This window comes from Apis florea, unplaced genomic scaffold (genome assembly GCF_048593485.1).
Source record: "Apis florea isolate Af1SG1 unplaced genomic scaffold, ASM4859348v1 contig_3585_pilon, whole genome shotgun sequence".
Lineage (NCBI taxonomy): Eukaryota > Metazoa > Arthropoda > Insecta > Hymenoptera > Apidae > Apis > Apis florea.
Genome location: NW_028256788.1, coordinates 2,765,473 through 2,788,133, shown reverse-complemented (window position 1 = coordinate 2,788,133; position 22,661 = coordinate 2,765,473). Strand labels below are relative to the sequence as shown.

The 22,661-nt window shown below is 35.2% G+C and overlaps 1 protein-coding gene across 1 annotated transcript in view; it reads left to right on the top strand.

The window, feature by feature from the left end:
- Positions 1-228: 228 nt before the first annotated feature.
- The window catches only part of Tis11 (Tis11 zinc finger protein), a 38,959-nt gene continuing 16,526 nt past the window's right edge, over positions 229-22,661 (top strand). The window contains exon 1 of the mRNA XM_012487715.3: positions 229-950. Within this exon, the coding sequence (XP_012343169.1) occupies positions 891-950 (60 nt within the window). The 5' untranslated portion in view covers positions 229-890. The remainder of the gene's footprint in view (positions 951-22,661) is intronic.

Here is a 22,661-nt window from a genome sequence, read left to right as displayed (position 1 = left end):
TAATAGGCATTCGATTACTGACTATTTCGAAACTACCCCAAATTTCCACCAATAAGAAAGAAGAGGGTGAAAAGGGATGAAAGCGATTCGAAAATATACGGACCAAGGGGTTGCTGGTACCGGCAGAACGAGGGAGAGATGTTTTGTACGATTGGCTTGAGAAGTCGGCGTAGTTGCCAAATCTCCACGCGCAGTGGGGATGAGCTGGTTGTGACGCGCAGTCTGATTGGCGGAACTCGCGGTGCCGCCTTTCGAGTCTCACGGACTGTCGCGCGGTCACACGGATCCTCAGTTCGCATTCGGAGGCCCTGCGAGCTACATCTCTTTGAGAAGGAAAAGAAAGAGTCGACGGGAGCTTTCAAGTTTCCCCCTCCACGGGATCCGCGGCAAAGATTCTTCGATCCGAAAAAGTGCCAAGTTTCTCTCGCACGTACTCTCTCTGTCATCGGTATATATACATATACACACATACGTAATCGTCTTTCGTTTTCACGGTGATCTCTACACGTGACAAGCTGAGCATCGAAGAGGCTCGAAGGCAAGAGAGCGGCGTGCTTGTTCGACGCGAGAGGAGATATATTTCGTTTATTCGATCGTTTGAATTGGTTGATTTCGCGAATTTGATTCGCGTCCTTGTTGATCTCCTCGTACGCTTGAGAGAATTGAAACGGGTGTGCTTCCAATGTAAATCTACAAGAGCGTATCGTCGGAGTGGCAGTTTTTGTGTTATCGAAGTTGGTATACGTATTACCGCGGTTTTTTCACGATTTCCACGTACACTGTCCTGCTCTGAAGAAGAAGGAGAAGAAGAAAAACAAGGCTTAGCCACAGCCGGATCGCAACTACGTTAAAACTAGCTCCAGTGTGTTTTTGTGCGAAATCGAGAGAACATGTCGACTGCCGTCATGAGCACCCCTATGTTCGACTGTAGCAGCGAGCACATATTTAAGGTAAGATTTTTTTTTCATTTGTCACACGATCGTTTCGTGTTCCGTCTTTTCCATGTCCTCTCGTTATCTCTCCTTTTTTCGAACGTTCAATGTTGTCAAAGCATAGAGCAACGCAATACGATACGAGAATATATCATATTCAGCATAGGCTTACATTGTATTTATTATGGATATTACAAAAAATTCTTTCGACAGTTTCAATAGTTAAAACTTGATAGCGAATTGTTAGGTTATGTTTAACGTGTTTATTTCATCAATATTTCACATTATTTTCTAGTTTCTATTAAGATTACACTATCGTATGTTTTCTATCGTTTCGAAGAATCGAGAAATGATAAGCGGCAGATTCTAGATATAAAGATGGCTTCTTAGCACGTGGCATCGCGAATACCGACAAATTCTCTGTGTATAGTGTAATTCCGCTCACGTTGAATTATTCTCTCGTGGCCGTTGTAATATTCACTGGTACTCGGTGGTACCGTGGCGCAAACATTTGTGCAACGGTGTTGGTACTACGTATTCTGTTCCGACTGCCACGGTCTATTGCACTGCCGGACAAATATGGAATGGAACGGATAGAAATGGTGTAGAGAGGATTTGTGTGGTTAGGATGTGTAGCAAATCACGGCCGGGCATTACGGAATTGTGCAAATAAATTATATGAAAACTCAATTTGATTGGATAGGCATGATAGTATAGATAGTATATGGTAAAAGTATTTATTTTGGCGCGCAACGAAATAAACGATATATTATTTTCGATCGCACGCTTGCTTTCTTCGACGGTTATTTGCTTCCAATGAATTTTCTCCTTTAAATTATCTTCGTTTCTCCGTCTGTTCAACATTTAATCCTGTTTTTGAAATATTTTTGCAAAAATTGAGCAAAATATTCAAAATCTTTTTAATCTTGATTTTTTTTTTTATGAAAAATGAAGAAAAATATTGAGTATTTTATAAATAAATATTTTTAAATTCTATCTAGCTTCTTCTAATATAATTTTTATTAATAATGTAATGTATAATACATATATAATACGCTATTGATTAGACGTCAAGTTTGTACGAAAACAAATTCGAACTTTACTTTGTACACAAATTAGGGATCGTCCTCGTTGTTGTCGTTGTAAATATCCTTCGTTTGACAAATTTAGTATCTGTTGTCTTTTGTGTTCGACTTTTGAAGCTCGATATACGAACATATAAACTCCTATCGTAAGTATGTGTGCGTGTACTCGGTTTCGCGTGTGATTGATCGATTGTCTGTTTTTCGCAGTTGGTATAGTTTGTTCGAACTTGTGATGACCTGATTGTTTCAAATCGAACCTCGTGCCATCGTGTTTTCATATTTTTCCGTTTTCAGCGATTCTCACTCTTAGAAATTTGCGTTTCACTTTTATCGCTGTTGAACTTTACGCTTTCTTTTAATGAATAGATTTATGGATGAAGATACGTTATCTAATATATCGTCTGTTCCATGGATGATTTTTGCTTTTTACTAGTTGTATAATTGAAGTTGATTCGAGTTTAATAATAATAATAATAATAATAAAATTTTTATTTTTCATATTTTGTTGCGAAATAACAAGCATCGCTTTTATTTTTATTTTTATTTTTGATACAAATGTGTAATCTTTTTTTTCTTTTTTCTCTTTTAATACATCTGTACTGATAAATTATTTTTCTTACATTAATATTGAATATTTTACAAATCATATATTATTTAAATAGTATTTATGAGAATATTTAAAATTTTTTTTTATGTCAATTACTTATGATATATTTTAACTTAAGTAAATTTTTTTTCTTCGTGATATTATATACTTGTTTTTCAAGACAAATACACATAAGATATATGCTCCGTGACTATTCAATGTATTCAGAAAAATAAAATTATCAATCAAGGTTCAGAAATAAAAACAATCCAACGCACATTTGATTAAATATATACGTTGAATATTAACGATATAATAGTGACATTTGAGTTTAATATGTAATTTTTAATTAATTCGAATTAATTAATTAATTAATTAATTTGAAATAGGCGAATTCTTCTTAGAAATATAATAAATTTATCTTTAATTTATATTATTTTTTAATAATTTTAAAAATAAATAAAATTAATTTTATTTTTATCGTATTATCGAGTTTTTTATCATGCAAATAATATTTATCTCTGCTAATTGCAGTCCAGAGACCAGATCAATGAAAAAATAGCGCTAGATGATTGTAAAAACATTCTTGTAATAATATCGAAATCAAATGACAAGTTGCTACAAAACTTTACATATTTTTTTTATACACGCATAATATGATATAATCAAGTTCATCTTTAAAAACATAAATTTTGTAATATTATATAAATCTAATTATTTAAATAGGTTTAAATAACAAAAAAATTATTTAACGTTTATGTTATAATTTTAATTTTTTTTAGTTATTGGATTTAATAAAATTGAATGACAGAAAGCAATATATAGAATATTTATATTTACAATTTACGTGTGTGTGTATATATATAATCAAATTTTAAGAAAAATAACTTCACAAGGAATTAAATAAATATTTAAATGTAAATATGATTCACAATTTATATAGATTTGAGAATTTTGATAAATTTTATCCAATATATCATAGCTTGCTGTATATTCTATTTTATGTATCAGTTTTTACAAATCGTGTTTCGCGTGTATTTTTTAACGCAATACTCGTACGACACGTAAATACGTGTTCTGTGTGTTGGAATTGTTTCCTTTATTTCGGAATTTTCACTGTGAATATTTCAATAAAATGGTATCATATCTAGCGATGTTCTCTAATTTGTTTATTCTTATGAGAAAAATCAGAAAATAAATTCACTTACGTTTATTCATTCCTTTTCGTATGCATTACCGCCAATCTAATTCGATGATAAGAAACATGGCGGACATGTTGCGGTTTTTCTTCTCGATTAACGATTTATTTCATAGCTGCGTTCCTACGCGTGATGTAATTTCTTCGCGATCAGAAGGAATTCTTCCACTTGTAATTTTTCCACTGTATAATTTTCTTTCTATCAAACTTGAATTTGAAATTTATAATCCACCAGATTTATTTAAATTCGAAATCGTTTCAACGTTCATTTATTTGTTTCGTTAGGATTCCTATGTTCAACTGGATTTAACTCCGTTCCATTCGTTTCATTTTATACGTCATGTTCTATGTATTCCATCCTATACGAAATAATTTATACAAAGTATGTTAAAGTTTGATTTTAAAAAAACTCGATCGCACTCGAAGAGATATTTGATGAACGATATTTTGGTGAAATAATGAATATAATTAGGATTATAAGGAAAATTTTGGAAATTTAAAATAATTATGATAATTAAAGGATTTTAATATTTAATATTTTTATATCGAAGTTATTACGTTACTACATCATTGACAGATCGTTAGGAAAAATGGTATAATATAGATAGAATAAAACGGAATACTTGATAATAGAGAGAGTAAATTGAAAAAATTAATCAATTATTATTTAATCACGCATAATATATCAAAATCATTGATACATTTGTTTTACATTTCAACGAAAAAAAAAAAAAAGAAAATATTCCGTTACGAAAGTATTATAAGCCATTGCGTACATTGTAATTAATCGTGTTTTTCGTTTCGAACACAATTCACGTATTCACCGTTTTATTTCGTTCTATTACATACCAAGCTCCATTTTTCTTCTCTTCCATTAACTATAGTAATTCGAATGGCACCACAATCTGTTCCACTTGATCAGGATTGAAACGCGTACACCAGATCCTATCGAGCATCGAGAATTCATTTAAGCGGTGGAGAATGAACATAAACCGTGGACAATTGATCGAACGAAAAGCAAAGGAACACGTGGGCGAGCGTATTCGCGGGTAAAAATACCGCGATCGTTCTATAAATTGTTTTCTTGGTGAATCAAGCCTCCATTCATTTATTCGTAGCCAAGTCCCGACTTTAACTAGCTTACTTCGGTCACGATTGGCCCGGATAAACCACAGTCCAGAGACTACGGGTGCCTACGGTTGCTTCGAATTACCGAAGTACAAGGTATACTAGGGTGTTCTAGTTTTTCTCATTGAATTTTCGACGTTGTACGAAGAGCGAAGAGAAAACAAACCAATGTTACATAAACACAGATCGTCAAAGTTTTTATTCAAAGTTGTAACAAAAATCGATGCTATTTCGGTTCAAATTCGCGTCGAATGTGTTGTTATTATGTATGGAGCACTTTGAAATTGAAATGCGTCGAACGTAAAAATTAACATTCGCGATGAATCGTGATAGTTGAATTTTTTTATCGTTATCGTATTTTTTATTAAGAATAAATATTTTATTACTCGTGTTATTTTCTCATCTTTGTTTATTAAAAATGATAAATATTTGTTATCTATAATAAACATAAGAATTTTATATTTTTGCAATCAAATGCAAAAAAATTTTTTTATATAAAATGTTGTGATTACTTTTTTTGCTTTATTGAGAAATAATAATAATAATAATAAGAAGAAGAAGAAGAAGAAAAAGGTCGATCTTCCGGTTAAAAAAGATATAATGATTGTCAAACTATTTTTTATTTAAATTCTTTACGAAGCTACGATAATATTCAAAAATTGGAAGTGTATCATTTTTTAGATTCAGGATTATTTAGAATTGGTATTTATAAATATTAAAAAATTTTCATTCGAAAATGAAAATTTCTTCGAAGAAATATTTCTTGACGTATTGAAGTTGGAAATGTTATGCCAAGGTATCAAAGAATTTGAAAATGTGTCCTTCACATTTTTCTTATTATCATCGTATTATTTTTGACGGAGAGAGAGAAGGGAATTGCGAGGCGTCATATTGTTTACGCGCCACGTCCGTTATAATTGTGTACGGCGTTTTATCGTGACTTCTTTTTTTTCCTTTTTCTTCTTTTTCTTCTTCTTTTTTTTTTTTTTTTTCAACTATGCCACAACTCGTAACTTTCCTCGGCAATTTCTCCTCATCGATTTCGAAACTCGTTCGATCTGGTCCGAGCCTTTCGACTTTCGTGGTCGATGACCATCTAAGGCGCCATACCGAATTTTCGACTTTGGACTATTTAGATAATCGCTTCGGTTTCGTTTCGATTGTTTTTTTCTTTCCTCCGGTTATCGCTACATGATGCAGGAAAGAAGAAAATTATCTGAAAATATTACCAGGAAATAATCTTGTGTCACACATCTGGATGGCCATAAATTTTTGTATTTCACTCTTGAGGCGCATAAATTACGTAGTCTTAAAAATTCTTTTCGTGTTTTATTATATGTACAGATTTTTTTCTAGAGTTTTCATGATTACATTTTCTCAGAATTGGATGGATTATAAAATCAATAATGCCTTTGGGAAAAAATTTGATATATTGTTCTGATATACATGAATGAATAAAAAGTAAAGTAGAGATTGTGAATTTTTCGAAAAATGGTTATCAAAATCGTAAATGATGAAAAAAAAAAAGAATAATTTAATAATTAATATAAGCATAATACTCAAGTCGTAAAAAATTACTCAAAAAGTGAAGTAACGAAATATTGAAAGTCAGAAATAACGTTTTGACAAATTTATGATTATGATAAGAATTTTAAACTCGAAAGAGAATATAGAGTATAAGTATAAATATATGATACCAATAATTTTTTTTAATGATTTATTAGATCGTTATTACATCGTTACATCGTATTGTACGATAGTGGATTTCAAATTTTTAAGATATTTTTTTCTAAGTTAGCTTAAAAAGTTGATATAAAAAGTGATTTTGTAGATGAATAAAATTTATTTAAAAATTGTGCTTTTTTTTTTTTTCTCGTTACGCTCACTTATTCGAAATCGAAAAGCAAAGAAAATAATACTTTCTACTCGAAAACGAGGAAGTGAGAATTTTGGAGAGGAAAAAAAGATGGTATTATTCCTATAATTCACACATATGCGAGTGAACGCCTCGCATAAACAGGGATACGATATTCAAGCATAAACCTCGGCCAGCCCGTACAAATCTAATAAACATGCGTGTAACGTTAGAAACTTCAAAGAAGTTGTTTGCCATAGAATACCAAGAACATACAATGGTCTCATCTTATTCCGGACATGTAACTTTGTTTCTTATTTCCTCTTGGCCGTTAGGACGAAATTTATTCGAATATCGTCGAGCCAGGTTCCGAGCAACGAGACGTTAAATAGACGGAAGTATAAAATATATGTATGCAGGGTGTGTCACAGAGGTCAGGCAGAAAGTTAGGTATAAGTTTCCTATGTATTAAAACAAGAAAAGAAATGATTTGATATAATCAACCGTTGCAAAAACATTTACCATCTTATTGTTAAATATTCATAATTTCTTTTTTTTTCTCTCTCTTGTATTTCCTTTCCGATACTTTTTCGAGTGATTCTTCTTGATATTTTCGAGTATAGAACAATTTATTACTTAAAATCCATTGATTTGAATTTATTATAATGAATAATAAAATCTACCGTGTTTTGTTGTATTCCTTACAATACGATATTTATAATGCGGACGTAATTTATTATATTTTTTTCAGCATAAATCGAGATAAATAGAATAGCGTAGATTTCTTTTTTGTGTACCCTCTATCTACTTATCTTTTGAATCTATTGAAATTTTACTTACGAAGTCATGCAAAAAACCATTGTGTATACAAATCTAATAGAAACAAAGTACTTCATTATGGATGCTTGTGCAAATATTTGCCTTCATCCCGATATCCTTCAACGAGTTCGATAATCTATGACAAGATGAGTTTATACGTGCATTGAATCTCACAAGAGATACTTCACGTTCGAACATCTATTTTTAATTTATTTCTTTCTTTTTCTTTTTTTTTTTTTGATATTTATTTCGAAGAAACATAAAACTCGTATAACGATTTCTTCAATTTTTTATAATTCCATCAAAAAATATAATAAACGATTATTTAATATCATTCGATCGTCAAATTACAACGGCGGAAGAGATTTTCAAACGATACGTTCAATGATACGTTATTGAATCTCTTCTCAACGCGTTCTTCTAGACGGAAACAAAGCGCGTCGAGGAAAATAGATCGACGGGGAAATCTGGTTTAACATTTGCACCTAAATTATTTATTTATACGCGAAAGAATAGAAGGGACGAGTGGTTGGAAAAGGGTGATTCGAATCGATGATCGGGAACGATCACGATCGAAAGAAGCGTCGAGTACGATGCCTAACCCGACTCCCCAGCGGAATCGTTCGGTCTGGATTTTTCTGAAAGTGGAAACCTCGCCCGAAGCGTGCAACGTGTCCGATGCTGCCGTGTCGCGCCAGCAACACCAGCGACAAAAAGCGGTTCAGCAAATGCACTCGCGTAAAGCCGCAAGCAACGTAGGAACCTGTTGCTTCGGATTTACCAGTGAACGAGATCGAACAGAGGAAAAGTGTGGGAGCGAGCGAGAGCGAACGTGGTTCTCGTTGGGAGGGGGGAGCAGAGCGAGTGGAAGGAGAAGGCTGGACAAGGGACGGAGAGCGTGGAGAGAACGGTAGAGACGAGGACGAAGGATCGAGAGAGGGGGGAGCGACGATGCTCGAACGGAAACAAATGGAGAAAAAGTGGAAAAATGGGAATGAGATAAAGAGTAGAAAACAGGATGGGAGCGAGAGAGAATGGTGGCGTGCATAGAAATGGAAATGGGCGAGTAAGAAAGGTGAAACGAAAGGGAGATGGAGAATGGAGGAGCGAAGGAGAGAAGGGAAGAAAGGGAGAAACGATTCTTTGTGCGTTTGGTTTCTACGTAGGCTCGAGTATAGTGCGCCGAGCCAGTGCCGTACACATGGTTATCGTGATCGTATTTATCGCGCGGTTGTCTCCTTTTACGCGGTTCCGAATTTCCCATATTTTTCAAAAGGAATTTTCCCATTTGTGGATAGGAAGATGCGTTTATTCGTTTTTTCAAATGGATTCGCGAGTGAAATATTTCTTTTCGTTCAACTTATAAATCGATTATGCTATCAAATCGTCGTTTCAGTGACAGTTGGATACGATACATTGATCACGCGTTCAAATGAACGTTGAATTTATCGAATTTAGACATCGCGAGGATGACTAGAAAACTGAACATAAATTTATATATTCACGTTTCTCTATTTCTTGAGAGAAAAGTTAACATTTGCCGTTTCTCTTTTTGTAAACGATCTATCATTAATTAAGAATTATTGTATTACGAGGAGATATAAAACGGAATGCGTTGTACGATTTTTTCGAAATTAATCGATGCTGTCGCAGCATATACGGTTTAATTAGAAATTCTTCTAATAATTAGAAAGTGAAACTTTATTTCGCTTTACTTTTCTTTTTAAGACTTTTATTTTAGAATTTATATATATATATATATATTGCAAATTCTTCGATTAATTGAGAAAAACTATACTAAGCGGTATTGTACAGCTTAATCGTAAAAGGAATTGTTTTGTAGATATTCGATTGTTCGCGAAGCAGTTTTGTGATAGCACAAAAACATTGTTACTTTTTGCTTCGTAATGTTGCATATCACTTATAACAGTCCATTGCCTGTTCATTTTATGGAGTCCACGTGTATCTTGTTATTCGGTTTAAAACCCGTGTAATCTTATATTAAAATAGGAGCAAAAACTAGTGTATGCAATTCCTTCTGAGACTCAAAGCTGTTGCAATTGTTCTGTTAGAAACTAATTATTTTTCAAACACCTCTCCAATTTATAGTAAAATATATATCGACGTTAACATTGGAATTATTTTTTAAAAATATATAATTTAAATTTTGAAAAAATGATCGCTTCGTTTTTTGCGTGCTTCGTGTTTTTATCTTTATTTTTATAACCGGAAACGTTATTTTTATTCGCATCACATTTATATTTTTAATGAAGATAAAAAGAGGAAAAATTAGAAACATTTCATCTTCTAGATAGACAAGTAATATTGGTAATAATAATTGATGATTCTGATGTAAACAAATTCAATTTTCCCTCATTGAGTTATAATTTTTGAATTCGTTTTAATGCTGTAAAAGCATGAAATCTATCAATATCGAATGTTTCAGATTTTTCTTCAGTACCGTGATTTTCTTATTTACTACAAAGCGGACGATTTCATGCGAAATTCAATCGGTCGTTCTACGTATTTATATAAAAGAGAAAGACGATAAAGGAAATCGTAAAAAAAAAAAAATTTGAAAAAAAAAACTTGGAGAAGAATAGACTTTATTAACGGCGCAATTTTTTTCTTAAACAACGGAATCGATAATTAGACGAGCCAAAAGAACGAACCGGTTGGTTCTAAATGAAATGTACGATTTTTAACCGCGAGGAACCCGGTCGAGACATCGATCGAGTGGTTTTTACGGTGATGGAACGCCATTGAAAGAATTTCTCATATTCTTGAAAAGAAACTCGGTGGACAAAAGGATGGCTGGGGTGGATGAACAGGAAGGGGCTTCTGGTTGTTCGTGCACCTTGCGCTCTCTCTCTCTCTCTTTCTCTTTTTGCGTCGAAACCAGATGACCGAGGTTGCGTGGAAAATATTTCATCAAATGTTTCGTTGCGTTTGCTCGAAGAAATGTCTTGAGCGTGAAAATCAATTTTATTAAAAGGTTATCTCGTTGAACTATCGCTTGTGCTCGACCGTCTATCGGCCATGTGTACGCAAATGCACAATCGTGGAATCGCAACTCATTATAGAAGAATTTAAAGCGATACGATGTCATATTTTTTTCTGAACTTGATCTCCTTCCACTTATCCCTCTAACGTACGTAATATTTTTCAACTTGTATCAGAAACCGAACGGCTCGATCTCTTTATTAGCGGAGGATTACGATAGGGTTGTGAAACGTGAGCAGAGTTTTTTCTTTTCGCACGAACATTTGAAATTTCATGCTGCCAATCTTTTACGCGTAACTGACTTACACTGATTGGCTTCTTAGTCATCTATTTACCAGGTGCGCGTACCCCTTTTTTGCTCGTTTATCAGAACGGATTCACCGATTACACTTCGAGGTCTTCGGTTGTCCTTCCTTGTTCGCCTTGTTATGCTCCTATATTTCTCAAAAGGAGAATCTGGTACCTGCAGCAAAAAAAAAATCGAGATTAACGAATAATAATTTTTCGGAAAAATTTCGAAGCATCGCCAAGGAGCATCTTGTCGCTTTGACGCTTTACGCAAATTTCGCTTTCGTTATCGCCACCGAATCGAGATACTAGAGAGTTATTTTCATAAATCGTTTGATATTCTATTAAGAAGAAAAAAAAATATTGGTTACCACGTAACAGAGGAATGGCATTAAGAAAGAAAAAAAAAAAGAAATTGGAATTACACTTTGGAGACGAATGATTTCTCCGAACAGATGGTGTATCTCGTTTTTATTCTTTTATCGGACGGAGATTGAACCGTGTCTGCCTTTTGCGGTTCTCCTCGCAAAAAGTGTGTTGGACGAGACGTTCGAAAAATGTTCCCATATTCCTGAAAAGAAACTGGATACACAAAAGCGGTAGGAAGGAAGGCGGTAGAACGAAGGGTGCTGCACCGGTGTGCACCTTGCTTTTCTTCTTCGTAACGCTTTTGCGTTTCCAAACCTAAAGGTTGTCTCACACGTGGAAAAAAAAAAGCGAGAGTGCCAAGCGATATTTTCTATGGGATTCTCCCCGTCTCCCCTCCCTCCCTCGATTTCACTTTCACGCTTGATTTACCCGACGAGGCTACCCCTCCCCCTCCCCCTCCACCTTTCCACAATTAAAAACACTCGACTTTCCACTATCGATCTATCGAAAAGATTATTCGGTTTCTTTCGTTTCGACGGTTAACAAACCGAGGACGAGAGGATTTCGTGTTCGTGGATCGTATCGTAGATTTAAAAAGAGGAGATATCCGTTGGTTGAAAATTTTATTGTTTTAGAAAGTGGCGCAGATCGGATGAAAGCAGATCCGACGCGAGCTCTTCGATCGGCTCTTGCAATAATCGTTGAAACTAGATAGTTCAAATTTTGAGATCCCGTTTCGATCGAAAAAAAATCGAGTGGATCGAGAAAAGATCGCCGGGTTTGGTAGCAAATGAAAAACGTAATCGAGGATTACGATCGACGATAGGAACGGCCTTTTTGCAGCGTATCTTTTAATAACACGATATTGGCACGACTATGTGGAAAGTGGGGGGGGGGGGGGAGAGGAATAAGAGAGGATAAAGGGAGAAAGAGGGAAAATGTTGTTCCGTAAGCGCGATCGGAGCGAGAGAACTGTGGAAGAAAGGCGTGTCGGTCGAGCGTGCAGGCGTTGCATTACTAAAACATTATACTCGGAACACGAAGCTTGTTGAGAAAGGTAGGAATAGTGATTAGCAGCGGAGCTGTATAAGTATTCCGCGTGCATCGGATAGCTATTTCGAATGAGATATTGTGTTGTGTTCCGCTGCGTGACCGGAATAATGAATTCATCGTTAATGACTTGTTATTTTCTTCTCTCCTTTTTTTCCCCCCCTCCCTCTTTTTCACCTCCCCTCTTCCCTTTTTTTTTTTTCACTCTCCACTGAACGATCAATTAATCGTTAACGATGAAATGGAAAACTGGCACGGTGGAACGAGTGCGATTTAAAAAACGAAAACAAACGTGAAAGTTGGCTGGTAACCGTGACGCGTGAAATAGGCCGTCGAAAGAAAAATCGCGATCGAATTTTTATATTTGTGCGTCAAATCAAATTATCTAACCATCGATTGTACCAATTGATCGTAAGGTGGGATAATTTCATATCATGTTGCAAAATATTTAACAAAAGAAATCGTTATAATTATTCGATACTTGACAAAAAAATTATTCGTAAAGCTTGGCTAATGGCTAAGATCAAGGTTGGAACGAATTCGATAGCAGAATTAGTTACAAAGCTGGTTTCGTTTCCACGTTTGCACGAGTTGATCGATTTGGCTTAGAAAAAAAAAAAAAAAAGGAAAAAAATAGAATAGTGGAAGATAGCACGTGGTTTCTAAAGCGCACAGGTAGGCTTTTGCACAGTGGTACTTTCTGCACGGGTGAACTCGTTAGTTGTATTAAGTAAATCTTCTTTCTTTTATCTTTTCAACAATGTTATAGGCTTCCGGTGTAATTTATCCCCGGTATATAACCCTGATTGTTGCTTGAGTAACTTTACCTTATTATGGTTATTCAGGTCGCTAACCACGTTCCAAGTTTTTACTTTCGTAATGAATCAGTCGCTGCCTTTTGTCTCGCCGTTGTTAACTAAATCACGCTGAAAGTATGATCGGTGTTTCTTTTCATTACCGCTTATTTTCAACGTCTTTTGTTGCCAACGTCTCTTCTCCGCGTAATTCGTTTTCCTTTGGAAAATCGTATCGAGTTATTTACGACCTGCTTATTCCTCCTATTATGCCGAACAATGGAAATGATAATCGTTACAGATGATTGGTTTTTGGATGGTTGGTATGCGGCGATGGGTTTAGTAGCGTACAACGGTAATAAACGACGTTTGCTTTTTCACGATATATCTACATATCGATCTCTCTCGCAAGCGAAACTTTTGTCCTTGTAATTTATATGATTATTATTACTATTATTATTATTATTATTATTATTATTATTATTATTATTATGGCATTGTATCGATTATTATCTCTTTCTTCGAGATTTAACGATCGAGGAAAATCTTATTTCGATAGAATAATCGGATAAACGGGGAACGCGTCGATATCTTGGATCGACGGAATAATTTTGAACACGGCGACCGTGTACAGGAAACGACATTTGCATACACACGGGGAATTTGCGTTCCCGTAAATCCGCAATTATGGCGTTTATGATACAATAGAGAGATACGCGCACATCCCCATTATGGAATTCATTAAGTGACGGGATAGGTTGGACGAAAATGGACTCGAAGGATGTGCTGCAACGTTGTTAACGAGCAATCGATAAGATATTCCGCACGCGAACCACCTTCCCCGACTCCTTTTGGCCACGATTCCTCTATTTTCGCTAATCGCCGCTTCTAGAAACGCCGACGCGCATATAAATCGCTGCAAATTCGTATGTGTAAACGTTTTTTTTTTTTCTTTTTTAGTATTTCCATGCTGCACGCCGCGTGAAAGTTGCCGATTCTGCTTTTTAACTATTCTCCTGTTACGAAATTATTTCGTTTCAATTCGTTCCTTTTTTAATATTTTATATATACCGTATATAATTCGTATGGAATTAATTTATGATTTTAAAATTCACGTATATTGCGATTTCTTTTTTCTTTCTCTCTCTCTCTCTCTCTCCTTTGACGAATCATACTCGTCGTGCGATAACGTAACCGAATCTCGATTAACATTTAAGAAATGTTCAAGTTGCAAGTATTTGTTCATTTCAGATTCGAACAGTTGATTATTTAATCGGGTTCTCGAGAATTTTTATTAAAAATTATTGAAACGAATGCACTCTGGAATGTCTTTCTTCGAATTAAACTTGGAAATTCAACGTATGCATATGTATTTCTTCCCTAATTCTCTTAATAAATGGTATCTATCCAATTTTTTGCAAGCATAATGCACACGCTCGAATAAATAATACACATTAGTCGAAGAAGAACCTTGGGAAAGAGTTGAAATCATCGATGTGCGTTTCTTTTTCGAGCATATATCACAAGAATATTTTTGAGCAACGACATCTCGTTAAAAAAAAAGTATTGGAGTATTCTCGATAATGGAAGAGCGAGTCGATAATTGGGAGCGAAAAGGGGAATCGTGGTGAAACCGAAAGTTTAGAAGTGAAGAGACATATGGTTGGATTTGTTCCTTTCTCGTTCCTCCGCCAGTGAAACTCGTCGTTGCTCTTTTTCGTGAAAAATATGTAGAAGGATGTACGGGAGAGGAGGGGAAAAAGCGGATGATGCAGAGGAAACAAAAGAAGAGGCGAGAAAACCTTTTTGCTCGGCCATGTGTGTACGGAACACGCGCTCTTTTTACCAACACCCGTACGTGGCGAGCACATGTGCTTTCTTAGCCTAGATGGGTTTTCTTCCACGCTCTTGGTGCGCCGCGTCTGCGCGCTTATCTTTTTAAACCGTTTCGAGTCGTTCCACGAAGCGAAAATTAGTCTCGAGCCACTTCTCGATAATATTCGAAATTTCGAGAGAGGAAACGAAAGTAATTTTCCATCGTTTTTATCTTATAGAAATAAATAAAATTTTCAAACTTCGTACTTAAGAAGCGGTTAAAAATTGACTCTGAATTAGCTAGTTTTAATAAGTTGAATAATCTGGCATCTTTACTGCTCCAAATATTTCGAGATATTGCGAGGAAACTGGTTCGCCAAGCGTAGTTAAATTATTAAAATTCGAAAGAGGTGCAAACGGTGACGAGCCGAGTTAATTAAGAGGGAAGATTAAGTAAGTATATCCAGCGTGAAAATAACTCGGCTATTTAACGTGTGATTTTCCCAACGACGCAGCCACCTTCCATTCTCGTTAAGCGGGTAAATTTAAATCGACGAGGGGATGGTGGTGAAACGGGCGAGAACGGGACGGGAGAAAAGTAAAAACTAAAAAAAATGGCTACCCTGTGTATACACTCGCCACGTACGTGGTGTCTGGCCGTGTGTGTGTGTGCGCGCGGCTTGCACACTTGCTCTCTCGATCCACACGTGCATATCCAAGTTTCTTTATGCGGAGGAAAGTCTTCGTGCTGCTCGTGCAGCGATGCCTGAATCACGCGGCGTTGCACCGAGTACGCCACGCTCTCTCTCTCTCTCTCTCCTCCGTTTTACGAGCATAACTCTGTATTTTCGTGTTCCAGCACGGATGCATTTGGCGTGGCCCTTTGTTCTCCGTCTCGTGGACATTGGTGATTTCATTCGTGATCCAACGTCCACCGTATACACGCGTCTCTCTCTCTCTCTCTTTCTCTCGTTCCGTCCGAGAACTTTACCTCGTTTTACAGTTATGTTTATGGTATGGATAGTTTGTCGTTGCTGTCCACCATTTTTACTTCGTAAATCCTCCGCGCGAATAGCATTTCTATGGAGTTGGTTTCTAGAAACATATCTTCTTCCGAGAAATTGGCATAAACAATTCTTGTTTTTATTGTTGTTTAGCGACCGTTGCTGCTCATATTCTCATGCTCCGAAATTCACAATTTCGTTCTTTATCGGGCAAATATTTGATGATTTGCTTTACTTGCTTCGTTACAAAATTTATATCAGTTCCTTATATTTTATTTATTTTTTCGTTAGGAAAAGAAGGATACGTGATTCACCGTTTCGATTTTTCTCATTATAAATTCTAATAACTATTGTTCGTGTTATAGAAGTATGTTTGTTATTGACAAATTCCATTACCGTCTGTACTCTGCGTACGCAACATTTCATTATAATAAATAATGCATGCATTCATGCGCAAATATTATTGAAATTTTTCCTACTTAAATGTATAATAAATTAAAACTTTGAATCTTCGTTATTTATAAATGAATTTCGATTATTCGAGTTTATGCGATATTTTTGTTCTCGCTTTAGAATTATTAATCGAATAAAATGATGGAATAGAAAAGTGGCGAAATTATTAGCCGAATATTATATTTTCTAATCCATTCGAAATAATCGTTCGTTTAATCGGTACAACAATATCGAGAAGAACAGATATTATGCGATAGAACGAGTTCTATCGATGTTATGTTTGATACAAAATTAATTTCATTTCGTAATTCTTCGTGATTCTCGAATCTATAAATCATTTCTGTACAATTCGATTAATAATATCACAATCGTATATATAAATAATAAATTTTGAAAAATCTTTATCTTTTATTATTTATATATAAAGTTCCAAGTTATTCGAGTTTTATATCATATTTGTAACAATTTTACCATATAATGATAGGAACAAATGTCCTCCTAGTGTGACGATAAAAGATCCCCGATACATTATCACGCAGTTTAAAATTAACTCGTTTTATTTCTACATTAACGTCTATCTTCGTGTTAGATTTTCTCTAAAATCATTTCCTTCCTCGTGAATTTAATCACGACAAGTGTGCTATCTATCTACGCACTTTTCGAAACGATAAAAATTTAAATTACCAATTTAATTTTTGTTAAAGTAAAATTATATCTTCAATCGTACGTCGATTTTATTACTCCGTTCCTTAAGGATATGACAAGACAAAGGAATGCAACGTGTAATTAACCTTTGATCCCCTGAGATTATTAGCCGGTGGTTAATCGCGGCAAAAATCATCGCTGCTGGATTTTATTGGGTTCGTAATCGAAGTTGGTAATCGTCCCGCCAAAAGATACGAGCTGAATGGTTTTATCGTGTATTTGAAAATATCGTACGATTTGTTTTTCGATTAGGGAAATCGGTGACATTTTGTTATATCTTGTTCACCGTTCACGTTATCAATCGTGATGATTTTTCAAGCCTTGTATCGAGCGCACATGTGTATTTTTCATCACCATTATCTAATTTTCAATCGATATTAATCAATTAATAAATCGTAATCTATTCTTCGGCTTCTTTTACCTAATTAAATTTCTCTCTCAAAAGAAAAACGGATAAGATACTGTCGCGTAATAAATAATCCCAATGTAACTATCCATCACGATTTTCTTTTTATCCTTGCCTTGACACGTGAAAATTTCATGCCGCTAAAGTATTTTTTTGTTTTATATTTTATTTCTACTCAACCGTTGTTCCCAAACCTTCTAAAACTGTTTCAAATCTTAAAAGGAAACGGCACGGCGAAACACTAGGAAAAGCACTTACGGATTTGAAATATATTAGACTGGAGAAAAATGGCAACAACCCGTTAAATTGCTCGACTCGGAACAGTAAGTGTAGGCTTAAAGTGGAATTTGTATGCGTTGCTGTATCAGAAATCAGATAAGCTAAGCCTTGAACCGTAATTAGTAAGATAGATCTCATAGATATCGGCAATTGCTGTGAGACGTTGTCTCTTTAAGCTTATTTTTACTTTTTCCGTTTTAAAAAGCCAATTTTACGATTTTACCATTAAAAAAAAAAAAAAAAAAAGCGATAAATCTTTAAAAGAAGAATTTTTAAAAAGGACACCGTGATTCTCGACAAACTAAGATCAACGATATATTTAAACGATGACTATAATAATTTATCTCGATCGAGGTATTTCTTACGTATGCAAATCACAGTGACTGTTCACCGCACAATTTTCTATTCATATTATTATCAATTTTAATCAATTTTCAGTATTTCAATTTTGATTACAAATCGTAATATTCGGAATAATTTTATTTTCTTCCTTCCCTTTTTTTTCTCTCTCTCTCCTCTTTTCATTATCCCGTGATGAATTATCGTCACGAGTTTGAATGGTGCATCGATTGTGGGCTAACGCGTTCCCCACAGTGGATATGAGACCACGTAAATCGTACGCAACGAACAAACGACTGAACCGTGACTTGCCCTCGATACACGATGAATAACGCGTAGAACACTTTTCTCGCCAATCGGAAAAATATCGTTTTTTCGACCGACTGAACGGATTCTTTTTCTTCTCTTTTTTCTTTCTTTTTTTTCTCCATCCCCTCTCCTCTTCATTCGTTGTTTTCTCCGCGGTTACTCGAGGTGGGTGATGATGCAACGGTGATCTCTTTGGCGTTTAATCACGCATCCGTGAGACCGTACTTGTTGCTCCTCGTGCAGGTGAATAATAAACAAGGAATAATACGTCGTTGTGTCTTCATCGCGTTCGTTGTTCTCTATCCCTTCCCTCCTCCTCCCCCTCCTCCTTCTTCCCTCTCTTTTTTTCTTTTTTGGCGTAAGAAAATAGGCGTGAGATTCTTATGATCGTTTTAATTTCTTTTCCCTTCGGTGTTCCCATTGTAGTAGATCGATGATAAAAAAAGAGATGGAAGGGGATAATTGAAGAAGTAACTGGGGGGGATTTATCGTTAATTCCGTAATTATAATTGAAAATTACAAGAGAAAAGAATATACGTATAAATTGATTTTATAATTTTATAATTATTAATCGACCAAGAGGAAGGTGTATTAAGGATTTTAATATAATTATATCGTGTTTTAAAACGTTTCTTCCTTGCAGGGAAGAAGTTTTAGCAAATTAATTTTAATTTCCTCTTGATAGAGGAATAAATCTAATTATTATAACCCATATACATACGTCTAGTTTATTCCGAAAAATTTGATTCCGTCATTTTTACCCCTCTCTGTTAAATCGGTTAATTATAATTTTTTTTCATTTTCCAAAATAAAGGATTGTCGCTATAATGTTTAGTTAAAATTGTGTACACAAAATTGCGCGCAATCTGTCGTAGATTTTATTAATTTAAATTAACCTTTTTTTTTTTTTAAAAGGTCCGCTGATTTCTCCGTTCGATTCCGTTGTTTTTTTTCGCGGCCGGATCGGCGTGGAAAAGCAGGGGAAAAGGGGGAAGGAAAAGTTGGAAACAATAGGTTGGTAGAATGGTAGGCAAGCACGTGGGTTGTGAAAACTGTTTAACTTTCTACCGGCGGTGAAACGTTACAAAAGGTTGATTCTGATAAAGCAAACACAATGGCGGTGATACACAGGCGCAAAGAAAATACTCGACACACGGTATGTAGTATTGAATTGTTTATTAGATCACATCACCAAAGGAATAATTGCGTGGAATCGTTGCGGCAATTTCACCGGTTATCGAAGGCACAAAGGGTATTGTGCTTCGATTTATCGATGTACAGCGTCGCGCACGAATATCGGGCCATTTATCCAACGAGTGTATTTTTCGTTTCTATAAATGGACGGAGGGGGGATTATTTTAATATATATTTATAATTTAAAAAGTAAGCGATTCTTTTAAAAATTATAGTTGTTGGTGATAATTCGAGGAAAAAGCACTTGGCGATGTATTAAAAATATGGGCAAACTCAGACAAATTACATGCGCGTGTATTTTTTTGAAGAACGTAATTTCACTTTGCTGAATGTACGTAAAAAAATCATAAATAGGTATTGTTTTGCGTTTTGTGTCGGACTATAATCTGTCGGACTATACAATTACTTTTAGATATCAATAAAATTTAAGCAGAAGATACATGAAATTATCGATCGTAAATAACCAACTTGCTTTCAGTCCAGAGGACATAAAAGAAATTCATTAGTAAAATATATTACAAATTTTTACGTTTAAATATATTTTGTTCGATGTAAGAACAAAATAAGATTCTACGGAACATTGGTTGCTACGTGGAATCAATTAAGCAAAATAGATCCGCACAAAATAAGCGGATCAGCTGAGAAAACAAACAACAGCCGCGGAAATTCGGTATTTTACACCTCTCGAATAATAATAACGGTAATAAGCCGAAATTTACATAACAAAAAAAAAAAAGAAAAAGAAAAAGAAAAAGAAAAAAAATACTCGTCATATTTAACTTTTCTCGCGGATAGATAAGAAGAAAAAGTATAGGATTTGTTAAAAGCAAATAGCGCTGGAAAGGGAGATCCTCGAGCGAAGGAACAATGTCGAGAATACTGGGAGTAGTGCCACGTAATAAAAAGTGTCATTGAACGTTGCTGGCCGGAGGAATCACGGAAAAGAGAAACAAGTGCAGCGAATCGAGCGTTGAAAAGTTGAGGTCCGGTTTTTACACGGGCGTCGCCATCTTTTTCGCTCGGTATCACGACTGAATCATATACGTTAGTCATCGCGTTTTACAATCGCTACACTGGCGAGCAGGCACGCACGGTGGTCACGTCGACGAAGGGAAAAAGCTGCTCTCGAAAGGGGCGACACGCTCTTCTGCGCCGGAAAACGAAACGTTCCTACGCTCTTGCCTTCTCCTTACGCTCTCCCTTCCTTTCCCCATCCTGCCGAGTTCTGCCTCGAAAACGCTCTTCGACCGTGTCTTTTCCCTCGATCCTTCGATCGCGCCATATTTCCGATACCTTAACCTTGCCCTATGCGCAACTTGTTCCAACGAAAAATCCATTTCTTCCTTCGAATGGAATAGTACGATCGAACAACGGATAATCGTATTCACTGATTTCACTCATTATTTCTCATTTATTTTCTACTTTTTTTTTTCTTCCTTCTACTATTAAGCCTTAATGCGAAATACAATTAAACAGATGATGGATCGATGATACGTAAATGCAATTTCTCGTAGAAATAAGTTAAATGCTCATTTGAATCGAAGAAATAGTTCGATATTCTGAAATTCAAAGAATATCATTGTTACATTGTTGAAGATAGAAAGATTTTGATTTCTAATATTCATCAAATTAATAATACGATATATATGAAAACGACAAAGTTGCCAATACCGTTAAAGGTATTTTCACACACAAAGCCTGTTTTCACGAGCACAACAATAACGTTATCTTGCTCGAGAAGAAATACGTATATAATTTCATAAACGAGTATGCATACGATACGCGTTTGCAATTCAGCTGAATATTTCGCTACATATACCGCGCTCACAATGCTATCTTATTTTTTTATCGCGTTCACGTGACATTCGCGATGTCACGATATCGCAGCACGCCTGTGTACGTCCAATTGTAGAACATCGGACGTTACGTGTTAAAGTCTGTTGCGGAGGTCAATTTATCGTTAGGAAAAGTAGCGTATTGCAAATTCAAACAATAAGGTTAACGAGAGATCATGTGCTATTTATTTTTGCCTGCGTCTTAATATCAATGTTATGATTTGTTCCTGAATACGAGAACAAAGATAAATAATTTGTTTCTGTTTTATCCGTCTTTTTTTTTTTTTTTCGTATTTTTCACATTATTGTTATCGATATTCAAGTATTTTCTTATCGAAACGTTTCTTACGAGAAAAAAAAAATAATTACTATTCTTTCTCCTTTTTTCTTCCTCCTTCCACCCCTCCCCCAATTTCATCACGAATCCCAGAACGAGAAATAAATATAAATAAATTGTTCGATGTTGATGATTACTCGATACACAATGTATACATCTATTTATTTGAAATTAAATATTACTTACTCTCTTCATACTTCATAAATAGCTTCTCATGGGAATTCTATTTTATAACTCTATGTGTATATATATATATATATATTCCATCCGTACAATTGTTATAAGGACGAAAAGGTTAATTCTATTTATAATTTCTACGTATAAACGATATTTACAAACAAATTCAAAATTTCAATGAGAGACGCTATATTCATCTTTTATTAATATCCGTGCTTTTCCAGTTATACAGAAACCATCTTCTAAATCAGTGTTTCTCAATCTTTTCTCTTCGGTTAGAGACGCTCGTCTTATACGACGTATCATAATATTTTTATGTTCGACAAAATCGCAAAAAACGTTATTACCAACTGAAACAGCCCATAAAAACGGTTGAAACGGCGGGAAAAATACGTACGATACGAGATAACCGTTGGTTAATTCAGCAACAGTAATATCGTCGAACATTGATAATGAAGATTATCCTTGTCCTCTTCTTTCCAATCGACGGATTCGCGAGAAAAAAAAATATAACCGACAATGGAGCGTATTTTGCGAATACCGTTTTTCAATCGTTGGATAATTAGGATAGTTGAAGCGAATCCCGACGATGCCTCGGTTACGTAAGAATGCGTGAAGCGCCGATTTCCATTCAACTGGCGCCACGTTGCTTCTTCGCTCTTGACTTCTTCGCTCTTTCGCCCGCCATTGCCTTTTTCCTC